The sequence below is a fragment of the Serinus canaria genome, chromosome 12 (assembly GCF_022539315.1).
Source record: "Serinus canaria isolate serCan28SL12 chromosome 12, serCan2020, whole genome shotgun sequence".
In the NCBI taxonomy this organism is placed as follows: Eukaryota; Metazoa; Chordata; class Aves; order Passeriformes; family Fringillidae; genus Serinus; species Serinus canaria.
The window spans coordinates 11,457,421-11,481,489 of NC_066326.1; the positions used below are offsets into that span (position 1 = coordinate 11,457,421).

Below are 24,069 nucleotides of genomic sequence, written 5' to 3' on the forward strand. Positions count from 1 at the left end.
AGAGGATCTTAATATGACCTTTGGTGAAAAAAGGGGCATTGTTTTGAGTTTTTAAACAGCTGCTGTGTTCCACCCCACTAATGGTTGCAGTTCAGGAGTGAATAATATAAGCCTTAGATAAACACCCGGTAAAATAATTGGGATCTTTTCTGGCGGGGGGAAGCAGGCAAGTTACTCAACAAAAAGAAATTATTATTCTCACTGCGTAGGAAATGAAGTGTTCTCTTTTTCATCATCAAGTGGGCTGTCACACAAAATCTCTCCCCGCCCTTCTGGAAGAAGCCCAATGCCATTTGCAGTGCTCTCTTGCCATCTTCACTCTCATAGGAAGCCAGAGACCGTTTTAGTTAGGACTCTTGTATCTTCATTTTCCCTTCCGACCTTTGTCTGCTTCTCCATCCTACCCCGGCCTTCTTAAGAATAACCCTTCCAGCAGCCCTTCTGCTGTTCTGAACAGGAGCAAACACCATCTCCTTTCTCGAGGCAGCCGCGACACGACGGCCAGAGCAGCCAAAGTTTCCCCCGGCCCTCCCTGCCGCCAGGCTCCGTGCGCGCTCGGTACACGCCGTGTCTGCGGGGCTGGGCAGGACTGCAAAGCGCAGGGCCTTGGGTCTTGGCCTCCATCGGATGAACAATTTCCCCTTGAAGGTTACTCACTTCCTGTTTTCCGTATTTAGACAATCTGGGCCTATTGGGAGCTTTGATTTTTTGTAAACTTCAGCTGTTTTAAACGTTAAGTCGCGGGAGACTGAGGTAAGGGGAAGGAGGGGGAAAGGCCTGGAGACAAATTAGGGTTGTTTAATCCCAGGGCTGTGTTCCCTCTGCAGTGTTCTAGTGACCATTAGAGCATGTGAAAGGAAGGTCAGGGGCTGACAGCATGGGAGATGGCGAGAGGGCTGCTTCACAATGGGCCCGGGCTGGAGGCGCTGCGTGCGGCTCTGCGTGTGCGTGGGGCTCTCCGTGGGGCTGTGTGGTCAGCTCTTGGAATCAGCCAGGGGATGCACTCCAATGACTAATGTCTCCAATGTGTCATCTGTGCCACAAACAGCTGTAGGGAGGTGGTAAGAGCAGTGCAGCAGCTCCACAGCAGAGGCAGGGAGGAGTTTCTAACCTAGAGAGTGCTGTGCCCTTTCCCTGTGCCTATCAGTGCACACCACATACTGACATTTGTTAGAACTTGCCCTGAAGTTTGCTAGGCTGGAGCAAGTTAACACTTGTGTGTAGCTGATAGGGCAGGTCATGTCTTCTTTATGCCTGCTTTGCAAGGGTAAACTGAGGCACAGAGTGCTGTCATTCTGCTTGTTATCAGAAAGCGAGTGTGTGAGGGAATGGGGTGAGTCCTGGCACCAGTCAGGCAGTGGTCTGCCTCCAGAGATGTGCTTTTTCATCAAGAACATATTTCCTGTGCTGCTGGGAGTAATGCTTGGAAAGAAGAAAATAGTGTGCAGTCCAGAGTGCCCGTGGGCTCAAAGGTTATGTGAACAATTTTGGTCTGTTCCTTTTTGTTCATCTAGTTCTCTTCTATCTATGATTAACTCTCAACAGGGGGTGGGTTTGCTTCCACATTTTTCAAGGATCCACAAAAAAGAAAACAAAAGTAAAATTAAAATAAAATAATGGATGGGCTGAATTAAAGCAGGTGATGGTAAAATAATCTGTATTTTACAGCAAAATCCAGTAGGGATTGCCTCGACATCACCCTAGCAGTATAACCAGCCACCAGAATATCAGCATGGGCAAGTGGGAGTGAACTAAAGAACAAGAGACAAAAAATCACAACCAAATAGACAATAAAATGTCCCAGGTAAAGAAATCTACCATGTACTCTCTGCCTGACACAGAGCAGGTAGGAGCTGAATAAAGAGCCAGAGAAAACTAAAAGCATTGGGGAAGACTTTGGTGAAGCAGGTGTTAGAAGAAACAAGGGTCCATGTTCACCCTCTGGCATTGATAGCCCAACTCCAAATGATTTACACAGGCTCTTGACCCTCCTGAGCCAGAGTCAACTTTCCCCCAAATAACTCGCTGCAGCCCAGAGTGCAGAACCACAGAGAGAGGAGCGTGCAGGATACAGGCAAGTGGCTCTTTTCTGCCTGGTGCTGCTCCACAGGCTGGGTGAATGTTATACTTCCCTGATTCGGGTTTTTATAGCCCAAACAGTAGCAGTTCCCTCCCTCAGTGGTATGTTGAAGCCTTTTCTCTGAAGGAGGGGTTAGTTCACTATTGTCCTCCTACCTGCTGGAAGTTTTCTCTGCTGTGTCTCTCATCCTGCAACCACATTGTGTTCAGATGCGCTTTCAGTGCTCAGAAATGCAACTTAGCTCTTACTGCAAATGCAGGGCAGTTCTGCAGTGTCTCCCATGAGTTTCCTCTGACAGGGGTCCTAGACCTCCCAGCAGAACCTTGGTGCAATGTGCGCCCTAGATTTAGGACAAGCTCTGGATCTGGCAGGAACACATCAGACTGAACCTTCAGGGCTGACTGCAAAGCTGGCACCACAGAGAATTGCACCCAAAGCTGTTCCAGCAAATGGTGTCTGTGAATTGGCACCAGCCAGCTGCCCTGGTGCTGAGGTTTGATCTGTTAGACCCAGAGCAGCCTGGTTTGCGCTCACATCACCATGCTTAAAGAACAGTCACTTACTCTCACTCAGAAATGTTTACTTGCAAGGACCAGATGGCCCAGGGAATTGGGCTAAACAAAGCATTTTACTTCTAGGTCATGCATTCTAATCCAGTCCAGGTTGGAGATAAATGAACATACTCACCTGATAGCCACTTTTGGCTTCATTTTTGTTTTTCAGGCTTATTTCCAAGGAGAGATGCCTCACCACAAAATGTCCCTCTCTGCCCTGTCACAGTTGGTCCTGATTTGACTGTCTCTGTGGAGAAGCCAAGGATCAAATGCTCCATGGCGCCAGACTGTTTTCTTTTGCAGCCTGCAGGTAAGGGGAAGTTGTCCTATTTCTGGCTGTGTCACGCCTGCCCTGCGGATGGGCAGGAGCTCAGTTTGTAAATCTGCTGCCCCAACCCCCTCCACCAATGTGAAATTAATTTTTTTAAAAATGGGAAAATGCTTAATTGCAGATGACATATAGGCACTCTCTGCTATGAACTTTACATGCAATCACAGATAACAGCATCAAAATTAATGCCTGCTTCCCACTTGTCCTTCTATAAGCAATAAATGTTTGGCAAGTCAGTAAATAACAAAATTCTCATGTGGCCATCTACAGGTCACCAGGATACTTAAGAAGTTTGCGTTAATTATACCGTGTTTGCCATCAAAGAGGGGATATTAACCCTTTCGAGCTGCTGCAGGAAAGCAGTGGAGCCATTTGAAAGCAAGTAAATAAAATCTTGTCAATAAAAGTGCAACCTTTGCCAAATAATAATAAAAAGAGGGATGTTTGAAGCAAAAACCTCAGTAGACATCATGGAAAATACAGTACCTTTTCAGCTTCCCTTTTATTTATTTTGTATTTTGACATCAAACACTCCCTGTAACCTAATCTTCTTGGCTTTTGATGTGGCCGTGGAGACATGACAATTAAGCACCGCTTAAAACAATAATCCCAACAACAGGAACCAAAGGCAAGTAATGTCAGGGTTCCCCCTTACAAAAATCCTGTCCCCCAGTGTTTGGTGGTAGTGAAAGGACTATAAATCCCAATTTGTTGCCTTGATATCTGCTCGGTGCTTACACTTTACGTTGAACTTTACACACTTGCTCCATTTCCATTCCCTGCTGTTTGTTTTTCTTCTGCTATGCGAAATGTCTGGAGACAAACACAATACACACATTGCAGAGAGATGGTTTGATCTTTCACAGATTAGTGCCACCTGACAAACATGGGATTATTTATTATCTGTGTTGCAGGAACTGCTGAAGCCCCCGCTCAGAGAAGCACGCTCCTCCAGGCGCTGGGAGATGCACCACCCCTCCTGACAGCCTGATGGATTATGGCCCCAGTTCTGTCAGTGGATCCAACCAAACCAGCAAAGAGGCAGAGGCAGCCCCCAGGTAAGCCACCATCACAACCTGAATGGGATGTGTGCTGTGCAACCAAAGCAAACAGCTTGATTATTCCAAATTTTAAAGAGGTATTGCTAGTTCTCATTTCTCAGCTATTCAAAGATGGAAGGAGAGAGGCTGAGTTTATTTAAACCTGTCTGAAAAAGAACATGTTTCTTTTTAAATGAAGCTTGCACAGTATGCTATAAACTGCCTCTTTTTTTTTCTTTCTTTCTTTTTTTTTTTTTTTTTAATGGGTGTTTGCACTAAGCCTTGCTGAACAAGTTAGAGAGATGATTAACTCGTCTGAAATGATGCAGGAAGGCCTTGTCCCAGTTGTGTGTTCTTCCTTCAGCACATGGAGAGCTGCTGCAGCTCCGTGGTATTCACCAGCAGGGCTTGCAACCAGGGCTGGGCAGGAGGCTGCAGAGGGAAAGACAAGCACTGCTAGAAAGGGCTGGAATTCACACACACACACTGAAAAAGGAACCCAGGTCATTTTTTCCCTTAATGAATAAAGAGTTATCCCCAAGCTGATTTCCACAGGGGTTCAAAGGAGAAAACCCAAAATTCACTAGCAGTTTTCTTGAAAATATTGTTGCAGCAGCGATGCCCACCCCTACACATGGCAGGGTGACTTTGCAAGACTTGGCTTCACTTTGTAGGGCCCCAAGGAGTTCCTTGTGCGGGTCAAACTCGACTGCGTGATGAAAGCACCTGCAAAGTTTTGGTGTCATGGAAGATCTGTTTGGTAAGCACTTTTCTCCATCCTCACATGCCAGTCCATGTGCACACCTCCCTGCGCTCAGGGCTGCACTCCTGTTCCCAGGGCAGCACTGAGCAGCTCCAGGCTGGCCATCCCCCCTTGCTCCCTTCCCAACACTGATCATGACAAATGGCAAGAAACAGGTTTCCAGGTGGAGAGTGCTCCTTTGGAGAACTTTCCACAGCTGGCCTCTTTTCTATGTTTACAGTGCTTTTAAAATGTGTTTTTAATGTAAAAGTATTTCTCCAAACACTTTAATAAAACACAAAAAAAAAAAAAATTCAAGAGAAACCACAGTTCATCATCTCCAATGTGGCTGCTCCCTCAAAATTTAAACTAGCTCTTAGAAACTTAGGCACACTTAACTGCTTGACCTGTCACTCCAAAACAACACTGTAGAATGAGGTTTTGTACCTGTGCTTCCAATACTAAATCATTCTTTAACTACCCTCTTTTGTCCTACCCTGGTAGCGTTTCAAAATATCATAGCCTGCTCCGCATAAAGTATAAGCTAATAATTCCACCAGCAACAGTGACGATAATATTTCCTCTCTCCCTACTAAAAGCAGTTTTTATGACATGAAACAGGGCACAGGTAATTTCACAAAAAAGGTATTTATTATTCTTAGCAATATTCACCTTGAAGGAATATAAGGAAAGCATACACTTTTTACAGACAATATATAAACATGTTGTACATAATTAACAATAATTTAGTTCACTAATCCAAAAATAAGCAAAATAAAAATTAAAATAAAAACAGAAAATACTGAAGAATTTTTTATGCTGATACAAGTACAAAATAATTTAAATCTCAACTGCTGTTGTCTATGCTGCAGTGACTGACAATATATTGCACTTTGTCAACTGTATCAGTAATCCCTGTCTTTCACCCACACCCCTTCCCCTCTGCCCAAATCCTACAGAAATTTGAGTTGGGTACAAATAATGTACAACTGTACCATTGTAAAAGGTAAAAAGTATAAAGGACCTAATTTTTTACCTCACTAGATTAAAAATTCTTATGATTTCTCCCAACCAATTTAGTTTCCCATTTATTTCCACTTCTTTACAAAGTGCACCTATATGCCTACACAGACCAAAAAAAAAAAGAGGAAAGCAGGATTTTCATGGCTGCTTGGTTCTTAATTATAAAATACTACATTTTAGTAGGCTTAAAAATTACAGGCTTAAAAAAATTTACATACATCTTTTTTTGTTTCATTCTGGTTTTTTCTTTAAAGCAGGACTTTTGTAGTAAAGATACAATTTGGCTTGATCCAAAAAAAAAAAAAAAAAAAAAAAAGAAAAACCCAACAACAAAATAGTTAAAATTTAAAAAAATAAAACAAAAAGCTTTTCACAGAGTTAAGCTTACGTGGTTTACATTATCAAACCCCTCTGTTCATTGGGGCATTTTCATCAGAAGTATACCTAAATATGTACACCGTGTGTTATACTGGAGCTTGTGTTCACGAGAGGCATCAGATCATAACAATCAATAGAGTACACTTCACGTTGGCAATAGCTTTGTTTTCGGTCATTTACGTACAATAGGGTTTCATAATGGGAGATTAATTTTTTTTTTTCTTTTTTTTTTTTTTTTTTTGTTCTTTTCTTGTTTTCATATAAAATCCACTACGGAAAACAGCCGTTCCCCTTAGAACGATGCTTTCCCTCAGCTGTCTCTGTGTCTGGGATTTGATGGATGTGTGAAGCTCAAACTGATTGTCTCTCTTTTTCCCCTCTCCAGTGATCTCAGCCTCCTTTCTGCCCTTCCTCCCGGTGGACTCCACCGGGGTGGGTGCCTGAGACAGCCGGCGCTGGCTGCATGTGGATGTGGTGGCCACAGTGCCCAAAGTTTACCCAAGCAGCTAATCTGCATTTTTAAGCGACAGCTGCCAACACAACAGAACAAAATGCTTCAACCTCAAAGTCTGTGAGCAGGTTGGTTTTTCTGCCCCATTATGGTTTTGGCTGTGCTAGAACTTCACCAGGCATTTACCAAAATGGTGTTGCAGCTATCACCCCCTTGCTAGTGCAGGATTGCCTTCCCCAGAGTTTTCTCCCAACAGTTTGTCTGACCTAGGTTGTCTGGTTTGAGGAACAATAGGGTAGTTGGGAGAGGGGCTTTTCTTTTTAAATTAATCTTTCATGTTAGGGAGAAGAATGAAGGAATTGTGTCAAAATAATCACCATCTTGGGTATATTAAAATCCCGTGTTACGGCTACATTTTTGCTTTGTTCCTCGCCCTCGCAATCTTTTCCCCCTTCCTGGTAACTTTGGTATGGAAGATAGATGGAGCTAATCCAAGAGGGCTGTTGAGTACATTTCCCCTCTCCTTGTCTTGAAGGCAGCTTTTCTTACAGGGTAGCCATTGCAAATGACAGCACAAAAACATGCAATCAGAGGGGTTGAGGCTTTTTGTGGAAAACAAAATAAATATGACTTTGTGTCTGATTTTAAAATTTATGGTTTAATAAAGATGCCTTTTTCTTTCTCTTGTGGTTTGTTTTTTTTTTTAACTTTTCTTTTTTTGGCTTTTTTTCTTCTTTTTTTTCCCTATCCCAAACAAAGTCCGCAATAGAAATCCAGCATGTCTGGCTTCCAGTGAGCCAATTCCATCCTGGGAGGCTGCTTTTATCTCTTTACAATATTCACAGTAATAACAAAGAGAGAAAGGAAAACCAGTTCCAAGCCTTCTCTTTCAGCTTCTGCCATCTTTTGCTTCCTGCTGGACCATGAAGTATCGAACAGGTGAGTTCTTTTTTCTTATACCTGAGGGGGCAAAGTGCATTACAGGCACCACTACACATTTCTGCAGAAGACCCATCATTTGCAAGGTTTTAGTCCAGCATTAAAAGTCAACCACATGGGAGCAAAGGTCTCCTTTTGCCATCCCTACATTCTCCTCTTGGCAGAACATTGTCTTACTTGGTGTCATCTTAGGCAAAGTCCCATGTTCCTAATATTTGGATGGGTCTCTTGGTCATCAGGTTTTATCCCATGGCTGTAACCATGCTGGATGGGTGTGGGTGTCCAAATGAGATGCTGGAAGATGGGTGGATGGGGGTAGGTGTTGGTAGGATGTGTCCAGAGTGGCTGAAAGGGGGCAAATGCCCCATGGGTGCCATGTGGCTGGCAAGGGCAGCAGCGCTGAAGGGAGACGACTTCTCCTGCATGCACTTGGACAGTTCCTCAAAACACTCAGAGCCTTTCTTGCTTTTCTTTGATTTGTTGGACATTTTCCTATTCCTGGTCTGAATTCCTTCCTTTTTCATGGTCAGAGGCCTGTTCACCTGCAAGGAATGAGAAAATCAGGCTCATGCAGACAAAATGACTTTATTGTGCAAAAATGAAAATATTTGGACAGCCCCCATGTGTTTTTCCTGGATGGAGACCTTTTTCTGGCCAAAAAAAATGGTGTTTCTCTCTGCAGAACTTGTTTATATTGATTTGTTTAATAAAACCACACACACAAAAAACCCCTAGACATGAAAAACAAATTGAACTGAATTTGGCAGCTGATGACTCCCTTTCCCGTAGGCTTACTCTCAGTCCTCATTAATTTCCTAATAGAAGATCAAACTAGGAGGCACACGCTGACCCAAATTCAGTCCTGAGACATGAGCAATCTTGTACCAGTAACCTCTGTTACCTACAGCGTAAATAACGTTCCCAACGTATCAAGTGTTCCTGCTCGGAATTAATTTCTTTTTAAAAAATTAAATAATACAACAAAGCCTTAGATACAATTATTTTTTTACGAGTCAAAATGAAGATAGCCCATCAGGATTGATTTTTGCACGGAGCCCATTCCAAATGGCCTCTGTTTCTGGAGGGAAACAGCACACAAAACCCTCTTAGTTAAAACCAAGTGTGGCAGCTCTGTTTTGCCTGGTTTGCCCAAGCTAGAAGCCAAGCTCATACATTGTAATGTCACTGAACTTAGCATCACTATGCTGACAAAGAACGGCTGTCACTTCCCAGGGGAACTTTAGAGACAGGGAAGGAATAAAACAACAACCAAACCCCTGAAACCAATAAAAGCCTAGTGTACACCATGCAGTTAAGACATCAATCCACACTAGGCAAGCAGCGACACATGAGATGAGTAAATACTCACATTGTGCAATTTATAGTAGAGTCCACAGGCATTACAAACCGGGTCCCCGTTTGCATTGCGTCGCCATAAGGTCGTGGTGGTTGTCTGACAGTTGGCACAACAAGTCCCTGCTCTCCTGGCCGCTGACTAACCAAAAGAAAAAGAAAATTAAAATGTATCACCAGGTGGAGGGAGATCATGAGAAAGCTCAAATTGGACTCAATATTTAGTTTGAGGAGAACTTGTTACTAAGATTTTACTGAGCATCAGGGCTGGAGGAAAGCTGCTGTCGGTTTTAAGTTTTATGGATGATATGTTTTTGCTTAAATTTAAATATTATCCTGTGCAAACTTTCAAGCCCCACGGCACTCTGTGTGCAAAGGAAGTAAGGAGAGAAACAATGAATCTCTGATTCCACAAACAAAAATTTTAGAGGGGGGAAAAATAGTCTTGATATTTTCAAATTTTCCCTTTTCAGAATTCTAGAATGCATCCGTCATGAAAATGCATTTGCATTTTGCTTTTCCTTCAGTGAAGAATTTTAGTCTTTGCCAATGTTGGGACTGGGTCTGAAAACAGGGAATCTTTAAGAATGTGATTTTTACCCCTACTCTGGCCCTTGAGAGGTGGACACAAAAGAAAATGAACCACATTACTTAGCTGGGTGCAGTATTTATCAGAGCCATCACTGACAATTCAGTTTGCATTTACAAGTGAAAGGGAGAAAACAAAACCGGCTCCAACTTTCTTTAAATATTTAGCAAACCAAATTTCATGCCTTGCAGCAGTGATTCCGCTGACCCCCCGTCTGCCGCCTCTGTCCCTACTTAGCTCCTTGGCTGACAAGCCCTCAAACAACTGTCTTAAAATTAAACAAAACCGCCAAAAAATCCACCACCCTTTCATAAAACTATTGCTCTGCTGAAACTAAGGTGAGGGGAAAGAAGAAAGCGCAAACATTCACCCAGCTCCCAGAACAAGAACAGGAAAAGTAGAGCTGCAGGCGCCCGTGATTCCTGGTCCGGCCCTTGTCTAGCAGACCCACGATAAAAGCGTCCTTTGTGCATGGACAGTGACGTATAAAGTGTTATGGACAGACTAACTGCACCCCATATTTTGGGAAGTTGTTTTGTATTAGAAACCTTCAGCCTTGCTTCTAGAAGTGGTCAAAACACCAAGTCCATTTTGTGCTACTGAATTAATGCTGAGGACTCAGGGTTTTCTTGAATTGGAGTTTACTTCCTAAAGCGAATCAATCGCGGTCCTTCCCTGGGGCCTTGCTCCCTGGATATTTCTGCAATTAGCCATGGAGAGCCATGGGGTGAAGCCCAGCAAAGCTCACAGGAATGCACAGGGCATCTCCTGAGCAGAGCCAGTCCCAGGGCAGTGGGATTCCCAGGGAACTCGGTGTGCCGCCCTGCCCGCAGCCCCGGTGGGGAGCGGGCGCCGCTGGAAGCACAGCTCGGCCCGCTCACCCAAGAGGAGCACAGGGCTCTGTTCTCACTTGCTCCTGATTTATGCCACGGCCCCCTGTAACTTTCCCAAAGCTGATGGACGGTTCAGCAGCTTCAGGCAAGAATCAGGCCCTCGGAGACTCATATATTTCGGTGCCTTACTCGCCTGTGAGAACAGGCCAAAGGCAGAAAGAGGGGGTACCCCCTACTGCAAATGCACTCATGCAACCCAAACACAATTAATGCCAGACGTCCAAATGCTGACATTATTAATACGATCACTCTGTTATTGCAGGGCAGATGAACAAATTCCCAAAGATGGCCACCTCCTCTGCCCCGCAAACAAGCAAACTACAGTGGAAAAAGGGGCAATAAACAAAGCTGTAAATCAATTAAAACTAAACATTTAACCAGCGAAACACTAAAAGAAAACCTCTCTAGTGCCCCCCAAACCCTGCACAGTGAGCTAAGTATAACAGTCTCCTAACACACTGGAAGGTGGAGACCTATGTTTGCATATTTGAGATGGCTTACTGATACTCAACTACGCTGCTTAACTCTATGGCCTGTCCCATTCAGTCTGGAAAGCACTTGAGCTTGAGAGACGATAATGTTACACTGTTGTCTTAACATTTTTCTACATGTCAGTCACTTTAGAAGGCGAGTCATTAAGAAGCTTACATAGCTGAAATTCTGACTCAGGACAGAAATCTTCTGTATCCCATCCCAGTGTTAGAACAGTAATGCCAATTTTCTGCTCTCTAAACCTCGTTGATATTTGCCCACGAATAGCTAGGAGACTTAGGCACCATAAATCACAAAGCTCCAAAAAATATATTTATTATTCTTAGCATTTTACGCATTATTTGCGGAGTAGAGTGTATTAGAAATTTCAAAACAGCAAGCATGACTGGCAAGGCTTGCCTATAGAAACTCTCTAAAGCTTTTAGAGTCAGGAAACAGATACACAAAGTTTCATTATCTTTAACGTACAGATATCCGGATAGGAAACTACTACCAGGAGCTTAGAAAGGACTTTTTTTTTTTTTTTTTAATCAGTCAAATGAAAATACAAAGTATAGGTGACTCCATGGAAAAATAATAGGATTTTTTTTAACAGTAGGGGATTGTCTGGGGAGGGAACCAATATTAGTATTGCCAGAGAATATAAGAGTGAAAATTACTTCATGGCTTTTATACAAATAATTTTTGAGTGGGGAGCAGTAGCTTTGACTCATCTGATTTGTTTTGCTTTTCTGGAGCTGGAACTTTTTTTTAGTCCATGGTGGAGGACATTCATGCTCATAACCCTTTCGCTCCCAGCGTGCGCCCAAAGCGTCCCAAGAGGCCAAGTAAATGAGGAATTAAATTAAAAGCTGTCATCTGAGGACAAACGGGGAGAAGGACACACGATATCCTGCATGCATTGTGAGCGGCAGGGAGGCTTGGGACAGGCGGGCTCGGTGGTCCTGCCGCGATGGGGGCTGAGGGGGAGATGTGCCCCGAGGCACGGCAGTGACCTCGCCGTGACTGACCCCCGGTACAGAACAGCTCGGCTCCACGCAGGGGCTGAGCAGAGATGAGGCACGACTGACTCGTGCCTGTGTGTGGTCCTATTGGCTTATTTATCCCCAAACCCAGGAGAAATAAAGACACCTACCAGCCTTCGCTTGGGTTTAATGAGAGGTCGGTTTTGACCGTTCATTTTGTGGTAGAGCCCGCAGGCGTTACACAGGTAATGCCCGGTGCCATCTCTTCTCCAGAGAGGGGTAGCAGTGGCTCCACAGTTCACACATTCTCTGCCTTCTAAATGGAAACACAAAGAAAACAGATTACTTGCTTTAAAAATGACTTCACAAAATCTTTCTGCATTGTCCTTTAGGCACTTTTCAGAAGTCAAAACAGTGTGTTAATTCTGTTAATTAAGCACAACCAGACAGCAGTGACATCTACAGTACAGGCAGCAAGGAGCTCAGTGTTTCAAGAACTCCCAGGCTCCAGTGAGTATTTTATGTCATGATCAGGAATAGGCAGCGCTCTCTGCAAAGTGAGAAAGAGTGACACTCTTATTGTGTCAGATGGAAGTTATCATTTCAGCGAGAACTCCCTCAGCCTTCACTGGGCACCGCTCCCCTCCCGGATTATTGCACTCCGGTGGTGAAATCCCGTGTTCCCCTGCCACAGAACCCCCCTGCACGTGCACACCAACACACACACCTGCAAACACACAACACTTTAGAGACAGAGTCAGAGGTTTTCTAGAAATAAATCTAAGCAAAATGACTTCCAATTCTGCACTTTCTTTTCTGCTGCAAATGCTACAGGATGAGAAAGTAGAGCCGAGCAGATTGGGAATGGATACAAAATACCAGAGTCTCAGTTATTATTTTTGTTCTTAAGGCATAAAAACACTGTTAATGCTGTCCTTTGAGAAAGTTCAGTTTCACTGGACATTACTGTATAAAACAGGCTTGAGTGCTTTTCTGTTTCTGTGATTTTTCAACAGTCCAGTTTGGATTTGGTAGGGAGCAGTTTACCTTCATTATTAGTTAAAGTACAATGTGGTAAACATAGCATTGTAGAATGGCTGCATTAAATAAAACACAACATGTAACTTCAAGATATCTGTTTCTGCATCAGAGAGCTTCCTGCTAAAAGTTCATTTGCCTTGGATGGTTTGAGGGCAGGTCTGCTTAATATAGAAATCTCTCTTAATACCGTTTATGCAAATCCTACAGTATTTAACTGGAAAGGAAATTCTTTTTGCTAATAACTGAAGCAGGCCATGTTGAGTTCAGCGGGGCTCGGTCTGCCTTAATCTAGGGAGTGGGTAGCTTTTAAACAACACAGTCTAGAGTGAGAAATGAGGGGAGCTCTGCAGCACTGCATTTGTAGCTCTTGTCCCTCCCAGGGCAGGAAGCTGCAGGAGTCGTCCTGTCGTGAGTCTTAGTTTTCCTACAAAAACACTGAGTGGTCACGAACCTTCCCCAGTTCCTTACACTGGGAGCTCCCTTACAGAGAGAAAAAAAAAAAAAAAAAAAAAGAAGCAACTGTAAAACAAAAGAAAAAAGGTCCTTGTTTCCCCCATCTAAAAATCAGCAGCAGCTATGGGACAAAAAATTTTTAAAGGCTACTCGGGATCCTTCTTGTCTTTAGAGACCTGGATTTTGAGCCAGATTCCAGACTCAGGAGATTTGGGCTACCCATTGCCTGTAGCTTCTCTCCTATGCACTAAAATTGCATACACATCGTAGCAACTGCCTGGGAATAACGGCAGAAAAAGAATGTATTTTTCCCTTCCAAGGAATCATTTGAAACAGTACTGATGAGCTTGTAAAATAGCTGGTATTTTTGTTGCAAAACTCATAAGAGATCACATTTCTAAATTATTGTCTACTTAAATAAAAACATGTAGTATATTCATAAATAAATATGTTCAATGTAATACATATGCAAATGCCTATAAGGATATTTATTTTTAAAGGACTGTCTAAATTCAGCCCCAATATATTGCAGTAATTTCCTTCCATTGGTAAGAATACTAAACCATGAAGGTCAGTAGAATTACATAAATTGTCATAATTTGTGTCTAACTGTATAACTACTGTGATTTCAAAGTGGGGTCAAAACTTTGCTCATCACCTAATTCACAGATTTAGGAGCGCACTTTTAGAAGAAATGCAAGGAAGGGTGAGCATGGGAAAGGTCTGCAGGAGTTGTTTGGAAGAAGAGATATGTCTGATTCAGGGTAAAAAAAAAAAGCGAGGGGGGAGTATTTTCTAATTAAAGTTAGGCTGGGGTAAGTTAGCAGTGACTGGACACCTTAGTCTGTTGCACTGGTATGTAAACTATATTTGAACTTTTGCTCTTGTAAAACGCGAAGGGAAAAAGGCCCTTTGCGATATGAAGGGGACAGGCCAGGGAAGTTTCGCTTTCATCTTGCACTGGAGCTTTGGGTGGTGTTAATGGAGAGACGTGGAAATTACGGAGAGAGAAATACCTATCGCTGGAAAGTCCCCATGTGTCATCCACGGGGGCTTGCCTGACTTGAGGGAGGAGGGTCGAGCCTGAGCCCCTCGGGAGCCTGAGGCCTGCTTTTCTCCGATGAAAAGGGTTCGGGTTTCTTTCTCCATATAAATCCCTCTTTGTACAACGCGGTCTGCTGGCTCAGCCTGCCCTGGTCCCGTGCCCCGCGGCCCGTTCGAGCGCCCTGTGGCCAGTGCCTGTGTGCATCGGCACCCAGGAGCCCAGGCCAAGCTCCATCTCCTACTTTTAAAATCCCAGGAAAGCAAAACTAAGCAGTCACCTGTCCCTCTGTCCCGAAGCGGGCCAACACACGCACCCAGCCTCGCAGCAGCCCGCATGCTCTCCCCAACAGCCGGCGCAGCCCCACGCACGAAGCCCCGGGAGCGCGGCCCTTCCAGGCGGGACACGGCGGGACGGCCGCGGGTGCGACACTTACCCGAGCAGGACCGGGCCTTGCTCCGCGGCTTGGGGGTGAAGCTGGACGCGGGGCCCCCCAGAAAGCTGCCCGGGTGGAAGAGGCTGCTGCTGTAGTCGTGGGCTGCCGGCACGTAGGAGGGGTAGGTGGGGATGGGGTGGTGGGTGGAGGGCTGGGCCCCCATGCTGGTGAGGCTGCTTCTGAGTGGGCTGGCGCTCTCCATCTTCATCCCCTCCGACAGCGACACTTGGTACTTGATGCTGTCTTTGTCCTCCTGCCGAGCCCCGGCGGAGGAAGAAGGGGAGGCGGCGCTGGTGGAGTTGGGGTCTGGGGACACTTCCTTGGGAGGGGTCGGGGGGAAGCCGAAGAGGTGGGAGCCGGAGTGCGAAGCCGGGGTGAGTGAAGACACGGAGGCGGTGCTGGAGGTGCTGCTGCCCGGGTACACCGAGATGGCCCCAGGCGCTCCGGCCGCCGAGGGGTGAAGGGGTGTCTTAGTGAAGGGGCTGACGGTCCAGGGGTTGTGGTGATGGGCAGACAGTGCCGCCTTGCTGCTGTCCAGCCAAGGGATCCCGGGGCTGTGGATAAGATGAGGCCGGCACATTTGACTCCCGGTCAGGCGGGCTGTAGAAACACAAGAGCATTTGGGGTCAGCGTGGGGTGGCCCAGCCCGGAGCGACTGGGGAAGACGCCAGCTCCCCGTGGTTGGGCAGCTCATCGGTCTGCGGGCAGCTGGAGGACAGCCGGCCACGGGAGAGACTTCACAACCCAGGGAAGAGCAGCCAGGCTGGTCCAGCAGCCCCTTCCCCTTGTCTCATCTGAGGGATATACCAGCCAGCACGACCAGAAGGAGCAGGGGGAGCAGGAGGGGCACTCAAGCAATCCCTTTCCTCCCACCCCATTCCTGGGAAAATGCAGCAAACCCCTTTCTGCTCTGTCTTTCTAAGCTGCCGTAATGCTCTCTCTTCGGCTCCTAAGAACACCCCCAAATAAAATCCATCGCCGGTTTGAATCGGTTTGTATTTTGCATCCGGGAAGTAGCCGTGTCTGAGAAGTTTTAGCCCGTGCGCACGCTGTTTCCCCTTCCTCTCTTACCTCCCCCCTTTCTTTCCCTCCCCTCCGCTAGCCCTTGGTTATCCCTAGGGTTAAAATCCAGCCGTGCCTCCCTGTCTATCCTGTTTTCGATCTCCTTTTCCCCGGCTCCGACACACCGAAGCGGCCCCGAGTGAAACTTCTCACCCCCGAGCAGGACACCCGCGGCTCGTACGGAGGGCCCCGGAGCGCTGCCGACTCGGCGGGGAAGGGGCAGGGGTGCTGATTTACCGTGTGCCTGGCTGTACGAGACCCTGGCCCGGGCATGGGCGGAATTGGCGTAGTAAGGGTTGCCCTGGGAGTCCAGGTGGTTGAAGAAGACGTCGACTTCATCCGGAGGTAGGAGCTGCGCTGGTTCCATGTAGTTGTGAGCCAGCCCGGGGTGGTGGCTGTCGGGGTGCTGCCCGTTGAGCACGGCGTGGTGGGCCATCCAGCGAGGCTGATCCGTGGCCACCTCCATGGCCTTGGGCCTCCCCTTTCACCCACCCCCAGGCCAGGAGAGAGCGGCGCTCGGTGGGGGCGGGGAGTGCTGCTCGGGGGGGTCGCTTTTGACGCTGCCTGGTGGGTTTTAAGAGATTGGGGTGGCTTTTCTTGGAAAGAAAACCGGCGGGTGGCTGGAGCGCGCCCTCTGAGGCGTGGGAGAGGACCCTGAAGTCAGCGTGTCCCTCCGTCAACAGGCGGGTAGCGGAGGCAGGTCCGGGGAAGCGCCAGGGCAGCACCTGTAGGGAGAGACAGGAGGGTTGAGCAGCTCGGCAGCCGTGGGTGCGCTGCTCGCCGGGCCGGCTGCCGGCCGGCTTCTTTTCCCAGAGGTACATGGAAGGGGAGGGGGAAGCAGAGCCCCTCCTCCCTTCCAAAAATATCCTGTCCCCAAAACTCCTTGCCTTGCTCTCTCCCTGCTCATTGCCCCACAAAATAAACAGAGATCCATTTCAAACTCTTAACTAAAAAAAAAAAAAAAAAAAAAAAAAGAAGGGGAAAACAAAAAAGGAAAAAAGAGAAAAAAGGAAATAGTTTCGTTCTCCCCCCCCTTCCTCGCTAGAAACGTCAATAGGAGTTTTTCCAGCTGGCTTCAAAAGCGGGGTAAAAAAGGAAGAACGGCAGAACTAATATAGCGTAGTTCTAGCAAGAACTCCAACTGACACAAAAGGAAAAGGAGGGGGAGAAATAGGGGTAGACAAGAAGAGTGGAGTGAAGGGTGTTTGGAGAAAGCAGAGTGCGCCCTGGCAGTGGCGCGGCGACCCCCCCGCGCCCCACACTTACCCGGCGCGGGAGGCTGGGTGGCGATGAATGCCGGCGTGGAGGATGCGAGCGCAGCAAAGAGGGGGAGAACGGAGGGGGAATTAAAAGAGCGAAGAGGGAGAGGAGGGGGGAAAGGCAGAGCGAGCGCGGGAAGAGCAGAGGTTGGATGGGGAGTGTTACTCAGATGGCAAAGCCGCTGCTCTGGCCGACTCGGTCCCATCCCCGCGCATCCTATATGAGCGCTGGCGCCAGCTGGCCGCGGCGCCGCAGACGGGCCGGGGTGCGCAGGGCCGGCGGCCGGGCCAGCCAATCCCGCCGCCCCACACCGCCCCCAACCGCACCCCCGGCCCCAAACGGAGCCGGCCCGGGGTGGGGGGAGCGCAGCAGACCCCCCTCCTCCGCCCCTCTTCCCCCGCTCGCAGCATCTCGCCCGGCAGCGCCGTGGGGGCTTTCCCCGCCCGGGCGCTGCACGCCCCTGCGGGGCGGGGACGGCAAAGCAGAGGGGTCCCGCCGGGGAGTGCGGGGATGCGGAGCGGGGAGGGGGGGGCCGAGCGGAGATGGAGTGCGGGAAGGGCTCGGCGATGGGGCTGACTCCGCCGAGCGCTGCCCCGCCGCTGAGCCGTGACTTTCAGCGCCGCCGCCGGGATGCCCGCGGCTGGAAATCGGCACCGGGGAGATAAATATGCTAAAATCCCTTAAATCAGGCACAGCAGCATGCAGCCGGGAGCGGGACAAACCTCAGCCCGGTCACATTAGTTTGAAATAACTGTTTGGATCGGGAAAAAATAATTAAAAGCAAATGATTCCGAGGCTCCACGCCGACCCCGGAGACCGACGGGACGAGCAGGGCCGCTGCAAGCCGGCTGCAGGGCAGGGACCGACCCTGCCCGCTCCCCGGCCCGTAGTGCTCGGGCAGGACCTGGGACGGGGTTGGCTGGCAACTCTGGGCCCGGGGAGCCGAGCCGAGCCGGGCCGGGCACAAGGACGCTGGGACGGAATACAGCCTTCCCAGTGGGGCTGCGACATCGCTAATGATTTTTTTTTCTCCAACCTCACAAACTTTTCTTAAAATAATTAATAACAAAAAGCAAACATCACAGTTTTCCTATTTGCAATTACTCGTGTGCTTTGGGGCGGGGGGCGGAGGTGCATCCCGAATCAACAGGCGTTTTCTGTGGAGTTTGTGGTGCAGCTCAGCGGCAGCAGCCGGGTCGCCGGTCTGGCTTCGCCACCCGCGAAGGTGCGGATAAACCGGTCCGCCTTTGGGGCGGAAAATAATAATAATGGGAAAGGCACAAACAACTCCCCGGAGCGAGGCCGGGCGCTGCTGCGTGTCCCGTTTCCCAGGCGCTCCTGTCCCGTTCCTCACCCGCTGCTTTCGGGGAAAAAGGGAAACGCTGATCACAGCTCTCCAGCCCTCTAGCTGGACGCGGGCGAGGACACCGTCTCTGCCCGGGGCTCGGGGTGGCGGGGAGCAGCCCCTCCGGTCGCGGGGCAGCGGCCGCGGCTCCAGCCCGACGGCGCGGCCAGGGCAGGGGGCGCGGGAGCGTCGGGGCCGTGCGGGCTTGCGCCGGGCCCCACCGGGGGCTGCGGGCGGGGGCAGCGGGGCGGCCCCGAGGATGCTGCTGCTGCTGCCCCCGGGGCCGCCCCCGCGGCGGGCAGCGCTGGGGATTGGGATCTGGAGCCGGCCTCCCCCGGCCCGACCGCCCCAGTCACTACGACGCCGGGGCTCTGACGTCACCCGTCACTGCCAAATTCGCCAGGAAATGAACTTTTAAAAAATAATAACAATAATAATAATAATAACGGCAATAATAATAATAAAGCTCGTTTTCCTCGCTGCGAAGCACGTCTGGTCGGAGCGACATGGGGCTCCCTCTCTTACTGTCCCGCCCCCACAATCATTGTCCCCCTGTAACCTTCCTCCAAGGGACCCTCAACGCAGCCCCCCGGGGGAATCGCACAGCGCAGCCCGCGGGAGCGGGGCCATACTGGGGGACCTATGGATTGGGACAGGGAGAGGCGATTATGCTTCCCCCCCCTCCCCCTCCGCATGCTCTCCTGTGACGCCTCCTCCACCCAAAGCCCGGGTGTCCCGCTCCTCCCGGCCCCCTGACCTCGGGGCTGTGCGGTGGCGCCGGGACCGCGGCGCCCCTCGGCCCCTCCTGGCGCTGCGGGGGGGTAGCAAGCGGTGGGGCCGGGCAGCTCCTCCGGCGGCTGCCGGGCGCGGAAGGGGCGGTGGAGCCGGGCTTCTCCCGGGACGGGCTGGTTAACCCGGGCAGGCCGGGGACAGGCGCTGGGCCGGGCTTGGTGAAAAAGGGGCCGGGGTTCGGGAGGGCAAATGCGCCCCGCGCTGCGGAGAGTGCCCGGGAGCCTCAGTCCGGTGGTGACCGGGAGGAAAGGGAAACAAAGCAAAAATTAAAAAAAAAAAAAGGGAAAAAAAAAAAAAGGGAAAGTTAAAAGGCAGAGAGAAAACCAAGCGGGCTTTCCAAGAATCTGACTTCTCCCTCCGAAGCATTTTCTTTCTACATGCACCCAAATCACCCAAGTAGCACCCGAAAATGAATTTTTCAATGTTTTGAAAGAATGATGGCTACAAAATAAACGCGGGCCTCTGGAGGAAGATCCCCTCGGCGCCTGGTTGTACCCAGCGCCGGAGGCGGCCGGGGCCGGGGTGCGCCGTGCCCGTGGAGCCCGGGCCGGTGGAGCAGAGCGGCGGTCAGCCGGGATCACCCGGGCCTCGCCGGCTCCCTCCCGCCAGCCAAATCCAGCTCCTCGCTACATGCTTATTAATTAATTTGGATGTTTTAATTACTGCCCTCCTGCCATCAGCACGAGGACGCGATTTGGGGGGATTTTTTTTTGGGGGGGGGGGAATGGGGTGGGCTGTTTGTTTTAGGCAGGTGATAAAATCGCAGTTAACGAGCTGATAATTCGTTCGTGTTTGTTTTAAAAGACAAATTGTAAAGATTAATCAGGCGGCTTGATTTATGGCGAGGCAGACCCCGGCGCTGCCCGGCCGGGGCTCCCTGAAGCCCCCGTCTCGGGTTACCCGAGGCCCGGCAGGAGAAGGAAAACAAAAGGGGCGAGCGGGTGGCGGCGGCGGCTCCGGCCGCGCCGCCTCGGGACCGGCTTCCCCGGCGCCCGCCCCACCTCCGGCCCGAGGGTCCGGCTACCAACTCCCCGCCGCCGGGTGCTCTCCTCCGGCGGCCGGCGCCTCTCCTCGCACCCACCTCTCGCCTTCTGCAACCCCCCCCATCAAAACCTTTTGTCAAATAAATGACCCCTCCAGCATGGATGAAAGATTTCTGCTGAGAGCCCGGCTGAGCTGGGAGACTTCCTAACCAGCCGGCTCGCAGTATGTTGGTTTGTTTTGTTCTAGTTTATAATTTTATCCGATTTTTTTTTTTTTTTTTTTAATTCCCGACGTGTCCCGTCCCCGCTGCCTGGTTCTGGCGAACCGGGTGCCGGCTCTGGTCTCGGCCGCTCAACGCCCCGGCGGCACGGCTGAGGTTTTTAATTGAATTAATGCACCCACCGGGAGCAGCAGCGAACTGCGCTGGCTGCTGGAGGCGAGCGGCTTAGCTCCGCTCCGCAGCCCGCCGCTCACACGGCTGGTTAAGCAGCTCTTCCCTCAATTTTCTGCCAAAGCTTCCCCGGAGAGGGTCCGACCGAGCCCCACTCCTTCACCCCGCGCCTGCCAACCCCCTTTTACCTTCTTTCCCCCCTTCTTCCCCCGGGGACTACAGCCTCCGTTTTATTACCTTTATTTTTATTATTATTATTGCTGTGCAATTTATTTTTCTCTTTTAATAAGGGAGCTTTCCCAGATCTGGAGGCACAACTGGTTATTTTGATTTGATTGACAAGTGATGTCATATCATTAAGGGAGGGGGGGAGACGACAGCATGTTTTAGCAACAGTTAGTAGCGCCATGTGATAGAGTTGACACCTATTCTTGGGCAGAGGAGAAGGCAGAAAACAAATAAGCCGGCGCCGCGCACGGACCATTTATTTACATGTCCGGGGAGGGGAATCTTCCTCTTTTTTTCCCCCTTCATTCTGGGTATTTGGATCTGGGAAAAATTGTACTTGGGGAGAACCCGCAGACCCCAAGGCACGTTCCTGCAGACATCCCTCTCCTGGGGTGCCCCCGGCGACCCCCAGGGCCACACTCTGTCCCGGTGAACGGAGACCGGGGGGCCGAGACCTCCCGGGCAGCATTGCCCGCTGCCTCCCCGAGGTGCAGCCCACAGACGCCAGGAGGGAGGGCAGGAAAACTCCGTGAAAAGAAGGAAGAAGAGGGAGAGAAGTGCTCAGTGCTTAGCACCGCACGGGGCCGCGGCGCTCCCAGTGCCGGCGGGCAATGTGAGAGCCCCGGGCGGGCTGGGGAAGGGGCTGCTCGCTGGCGGGGAGGGGGCTGGGAGGGTCTGCTGTGGGCGTCCCGCCCCTGCTCCCCCGCAGGTTGGGGAGAGCCGGCTCTGCCAGCAGGTAGGAGCCCCGGCCAGCCGGTCCCTGCGAGCAGCCCCAACACCCGCATCGGGTAAATTTCCTTGGATTTTTCGGGGGAGAGAAAGTTCTTGCTTTCTGCCTTAAAAAAAAAAAAAAAAAAATTCTCCGTGTTTTCGGCCCTCTGGTCTTGTCTCCGCTTTGCTTTTCGTCTCCCCCGGCTCCCCCGTCCTGCGTTACTAGCTCGTATTAATAGCTCCTGATAGGGTTATAAAGTGACACAGTTACCTCGTAACCACAAGACCCTGACTTAAACTGCGTTGAGGAAAAACAAAAAGAAAAACAAAAAGGAAAGAAAAAGGCAAAGGCGCGCTAGAGATACGACTAGGGGAATAAATCCCGGAAATTTAATTTTTTGCTTGTTTTGGTAAATACGCTATCCTCCATCCCGCAGAGGATTTCTGCGGGGTTTGTACCCCACCGTGGGAACCCTCGGTCCCACTCTCGCTCCCGACACGCTCCCGCACACGCCTTCACCTGCGCTTTGTCCGCAATTAGCCTGGTGCCCGCAGCCCCCCGGCTGGCTAGGCTGCAAAATAAAGGGGAGGGAAAGCCTCAAGCAGACCCCAGCCTGGCCACAAAACCGCCTTTTGTGTAAAAGTTACCGAAGATAAATGCGTGCGTGGGGAAGGGGGAGGTTGGACACGCGCAGCTTTGTCCAGAAAAAGGTATAATTTTCTTTTTCAGGAGCTGCCAGGAAAGATTTCGTTTACAGGATCTCTCTTTAATTTTTTGTGTGTATATAACTTTTTTTTTTTCTTTCAAGGTTATTTCGGAAAGAGTTGTTGTAGGAGGGAGGAACGAGGCCGACCCCACAGGTTTGATTTGTTTCTCCTCAGGCAAAACTTTGGTGGGGAGAGACCGAGCTGGCACGGTGAGCGGGACTCGACTCACGCCCGGCAACGGCGGTGCCCCGCGGCCGCCTGCCCCGAGCCGCGGGGCTGAGCCAGGCCGGAGCTGAGACTTCGAGGAAAAAATAATTGCGTTTAATAAAGATGCTCCGTGCACCGGGGAAGAACAATCCCCGCGACCGAAACTCGCACTCCCTTAGTGAAATCGCTTTTCTTATTGAAATCTCATCAAAACGAGGCAGGCTTCGCTCCTGGACTCTTCTCTTTTTTTAATTTTTTTTTTTCCTTGCCTTCCAGCCTGAGCACCCCAAAGCAAAAGGAGGATAAAGAGGAGAACTTTGCACATACAAAAAACAGAAGAAAAAAAAAGGCGAAGGGGTGAAAGAGTCGGCGGAGAGGAGCGGCCGTGCCCCGATGTGCCTGGGTAATTTTAAATCATGCAAAGCCCCGTAAAGCTGCCGCACGGGACTGGGACGGGAGGACTCTCCGGCAGGCAGGTGCAGAGAGAGCGGGGCCGGGCCCTGCCGGCTTTCTGGGCAGAACAAACCCTCGCATCTTTTTTTTTTTTTTTTTTTTTTTTTTTTTTGAATGCCCAAATCTGCCAACAAAGGAAGAGAGGAGATAGGATGTAGCTGCGGGGAGGGGACGCAGGGCTCTCTGCACACTCTGTCTCCGGGAAATCTCTGCCTGGCCGCCCTGGGTGAAATGCAACTTTCCAAGATGGAGATTTAAATAATCACCCCAGTGACAATGGGAAAGAAAAAAAAAATCAAAACAACCAACCACGGCCCGGCGGCCCCGCTCCCCGCGGGGTGCGTTGCGGGGAGATCCCCGCCGCCGGGCAGAGCCGGGGGAGCCCCGCCGTGCCCCCGGGCAGACGGGCGCTGCACCGGGCTCCGCCCGGCCGGCTGGGAGGCGGCAGCCCGGGAGGTCTGGCCGCGCTGGGGACATTTTTTTCGTTCTTTACAAACCCTGCCAGATTTGTCCCTGGGGAAAACTGCCCCGAGAGAAGCGCTCCCGCAACGGGACCCGCGCCTCGGTACCGGCAGGGTCGCCCCCGGGCCGCGCAAAGCCGCGCTGCCGCGGCCCCTTACCTTGCCTCTCGCCTATCCTGGTTTTTCTTTCAGTTCTCCGCACGGTGCATGGGAAGCGTCAGTTCTGCTGCTGGCGGGGCCGCTCCGCGGGCTGGGGAGGGCTTCGGCAGCCAGAGCCTCCCCGGCTGCCCTCGCCGGGAGCGGCGGCTCTGCGGCGGGCGGAGGGTGCGCGCAGCCCGGCCGAGGGGCTGCCGCCGCGCACGCTGCTGAAAACTGGCAGCAGCTCCGAGCTGAGCCCTTTTTTTTTTTCTCCTCCGTTCCCTCCTTCCCCCCTTCCCTTCCTCCCTCCTCCCTCCCTCTCCTTTCCTCTCTCCCTTCTTTCCCTCCCCTTCTCTCTCTCACTCTCCTGCATTCACGGATGGCACGGCGAGCCACTGTGTATTTATGTACATAATACGGCAGCTCGTCCCCTCCACTTCATTTGCATCATTACAATATCTGTACAAGCACATCACATTGTCTGTTGCTTGCACCTTTTGTTACGGTTGCTGTCACAGTCTACGCGA

General features: G+C 50.3%; 1 protein-coding gene and 2 long non-coding RNA genes across 6 annotated transcripts; 2 read left to right on the forward strand and 1 right to left on the reverse strand.

Annotated features, from left to right (window-relative positions):
- Nucleotides 1-314: 314 nt before the first annotated feature.
- On the forward strand, nucleotides 315-6,669 carry LOC127060079 (uncharacterized). Of its 3 annotated transcripts, none has more exons than XR_007778655.1 (5): nucleotides 315-648; nucleotides 2,804-2,944; nucleotides 3,880-4,023; nucleotides 4,622-4,765; nucleotides 6,534-6,669. It is a non-coding gene; the product is annotated as an uncharacterized LOC127060079 (long non-coding RNA). The 3 variants fall into 3 exon arrangements; XR_007778654.1 differs by having other exon boundaries at nucleotides 4,680-4,765; XR_007778656.1 differs by lacking the exon at nucleotides 315-648 and adding an exon at nucleotides 652-753 and having other exon boundaries at nucleotides 4,680-4,765.
- On the reverse strand, nucleotides 6,189-18,558 carry GATA2 (GATA binding protein 2). 2 transcript variants are annotated; one of them, XM_050979354.1, is made up of 6 exons: nucleotides 17,131-18,558; nucleotides 16,102-16,589; nucleotides 14,647-15,402; nucleotides 12,001-12,146; nucleotides 8,908-9,033; nucleotides 6,189-8,080 (listed from the first exon to the last, which is right to left on the reverse strand). In XM_050979354.1, the coding sequence occupies exons 2-6, from the start codon at nucleotides 16,328-16,330 to the stop codon at nucleotides 7,781-7,783; spliced, it is 1,557 nt and encodes a 518-aa protein (XP_050835311.1). In that variant the 5' UTR covers nucleotides 16,331-16,589; nucleotides 17,131-18,558; the 3' UTR covers nucleotides 6,189-7,780. The 2 variants fall into 2 exon arrangements, with proteins under 2 accessions (XP_050835311.1, XP_018770649.2); XM_018915104.3 differs by lacking the exon at nucleotides 17,131-18,558 and having other exon boundaries at nucleotides 14,803-15,402; nucleotides 16,102-16,788.
- On the forward strand, nucleotides 16,105-23,015 carry LOC108962208 (uncharacterized). The gene is made up of 3 exons (XR_003944849.2): nucleotides 16,105-16,209; nucleotides 22,385-22,436; nucleotides 22,767-23,015. It is a non-coding gene; the product is annotated as an uncharacterized LOC108962208 (long non-coding RNA).
- The last annotated feature ends 1,054 nt before the right edge of the window (nucleotides 23,016-24,069 follow it).

What these genes read in the sequence shown, in the direction of transcription:
- GATA2 (XM_050979354.1), bottom strand. Translation starts at nt 16,330, where the DNA reads ATGGAGGTGGCCACGGATCAGCCTCGCTGGATGGCCCACCACGCCGTG. An exon ending in TTAAACCCAAGCGAAGGCTG is followed by an intron (nt 9,034 to 12,000) that starts GTAGGTGTCTTT and finishes TCTTTTGGTTAG; the next exon opens with TCAGCGGCCAGGAGAGCAGG. An exon ending in TCTACTATAAATTGCACAAT is followed by an intron (nt 8,081 to 8,907) that starts GTGAGTATTTAC and finishes CATTCCTTGCAG; the next exon opens with GTGAACAGGCCTCTGACCAT.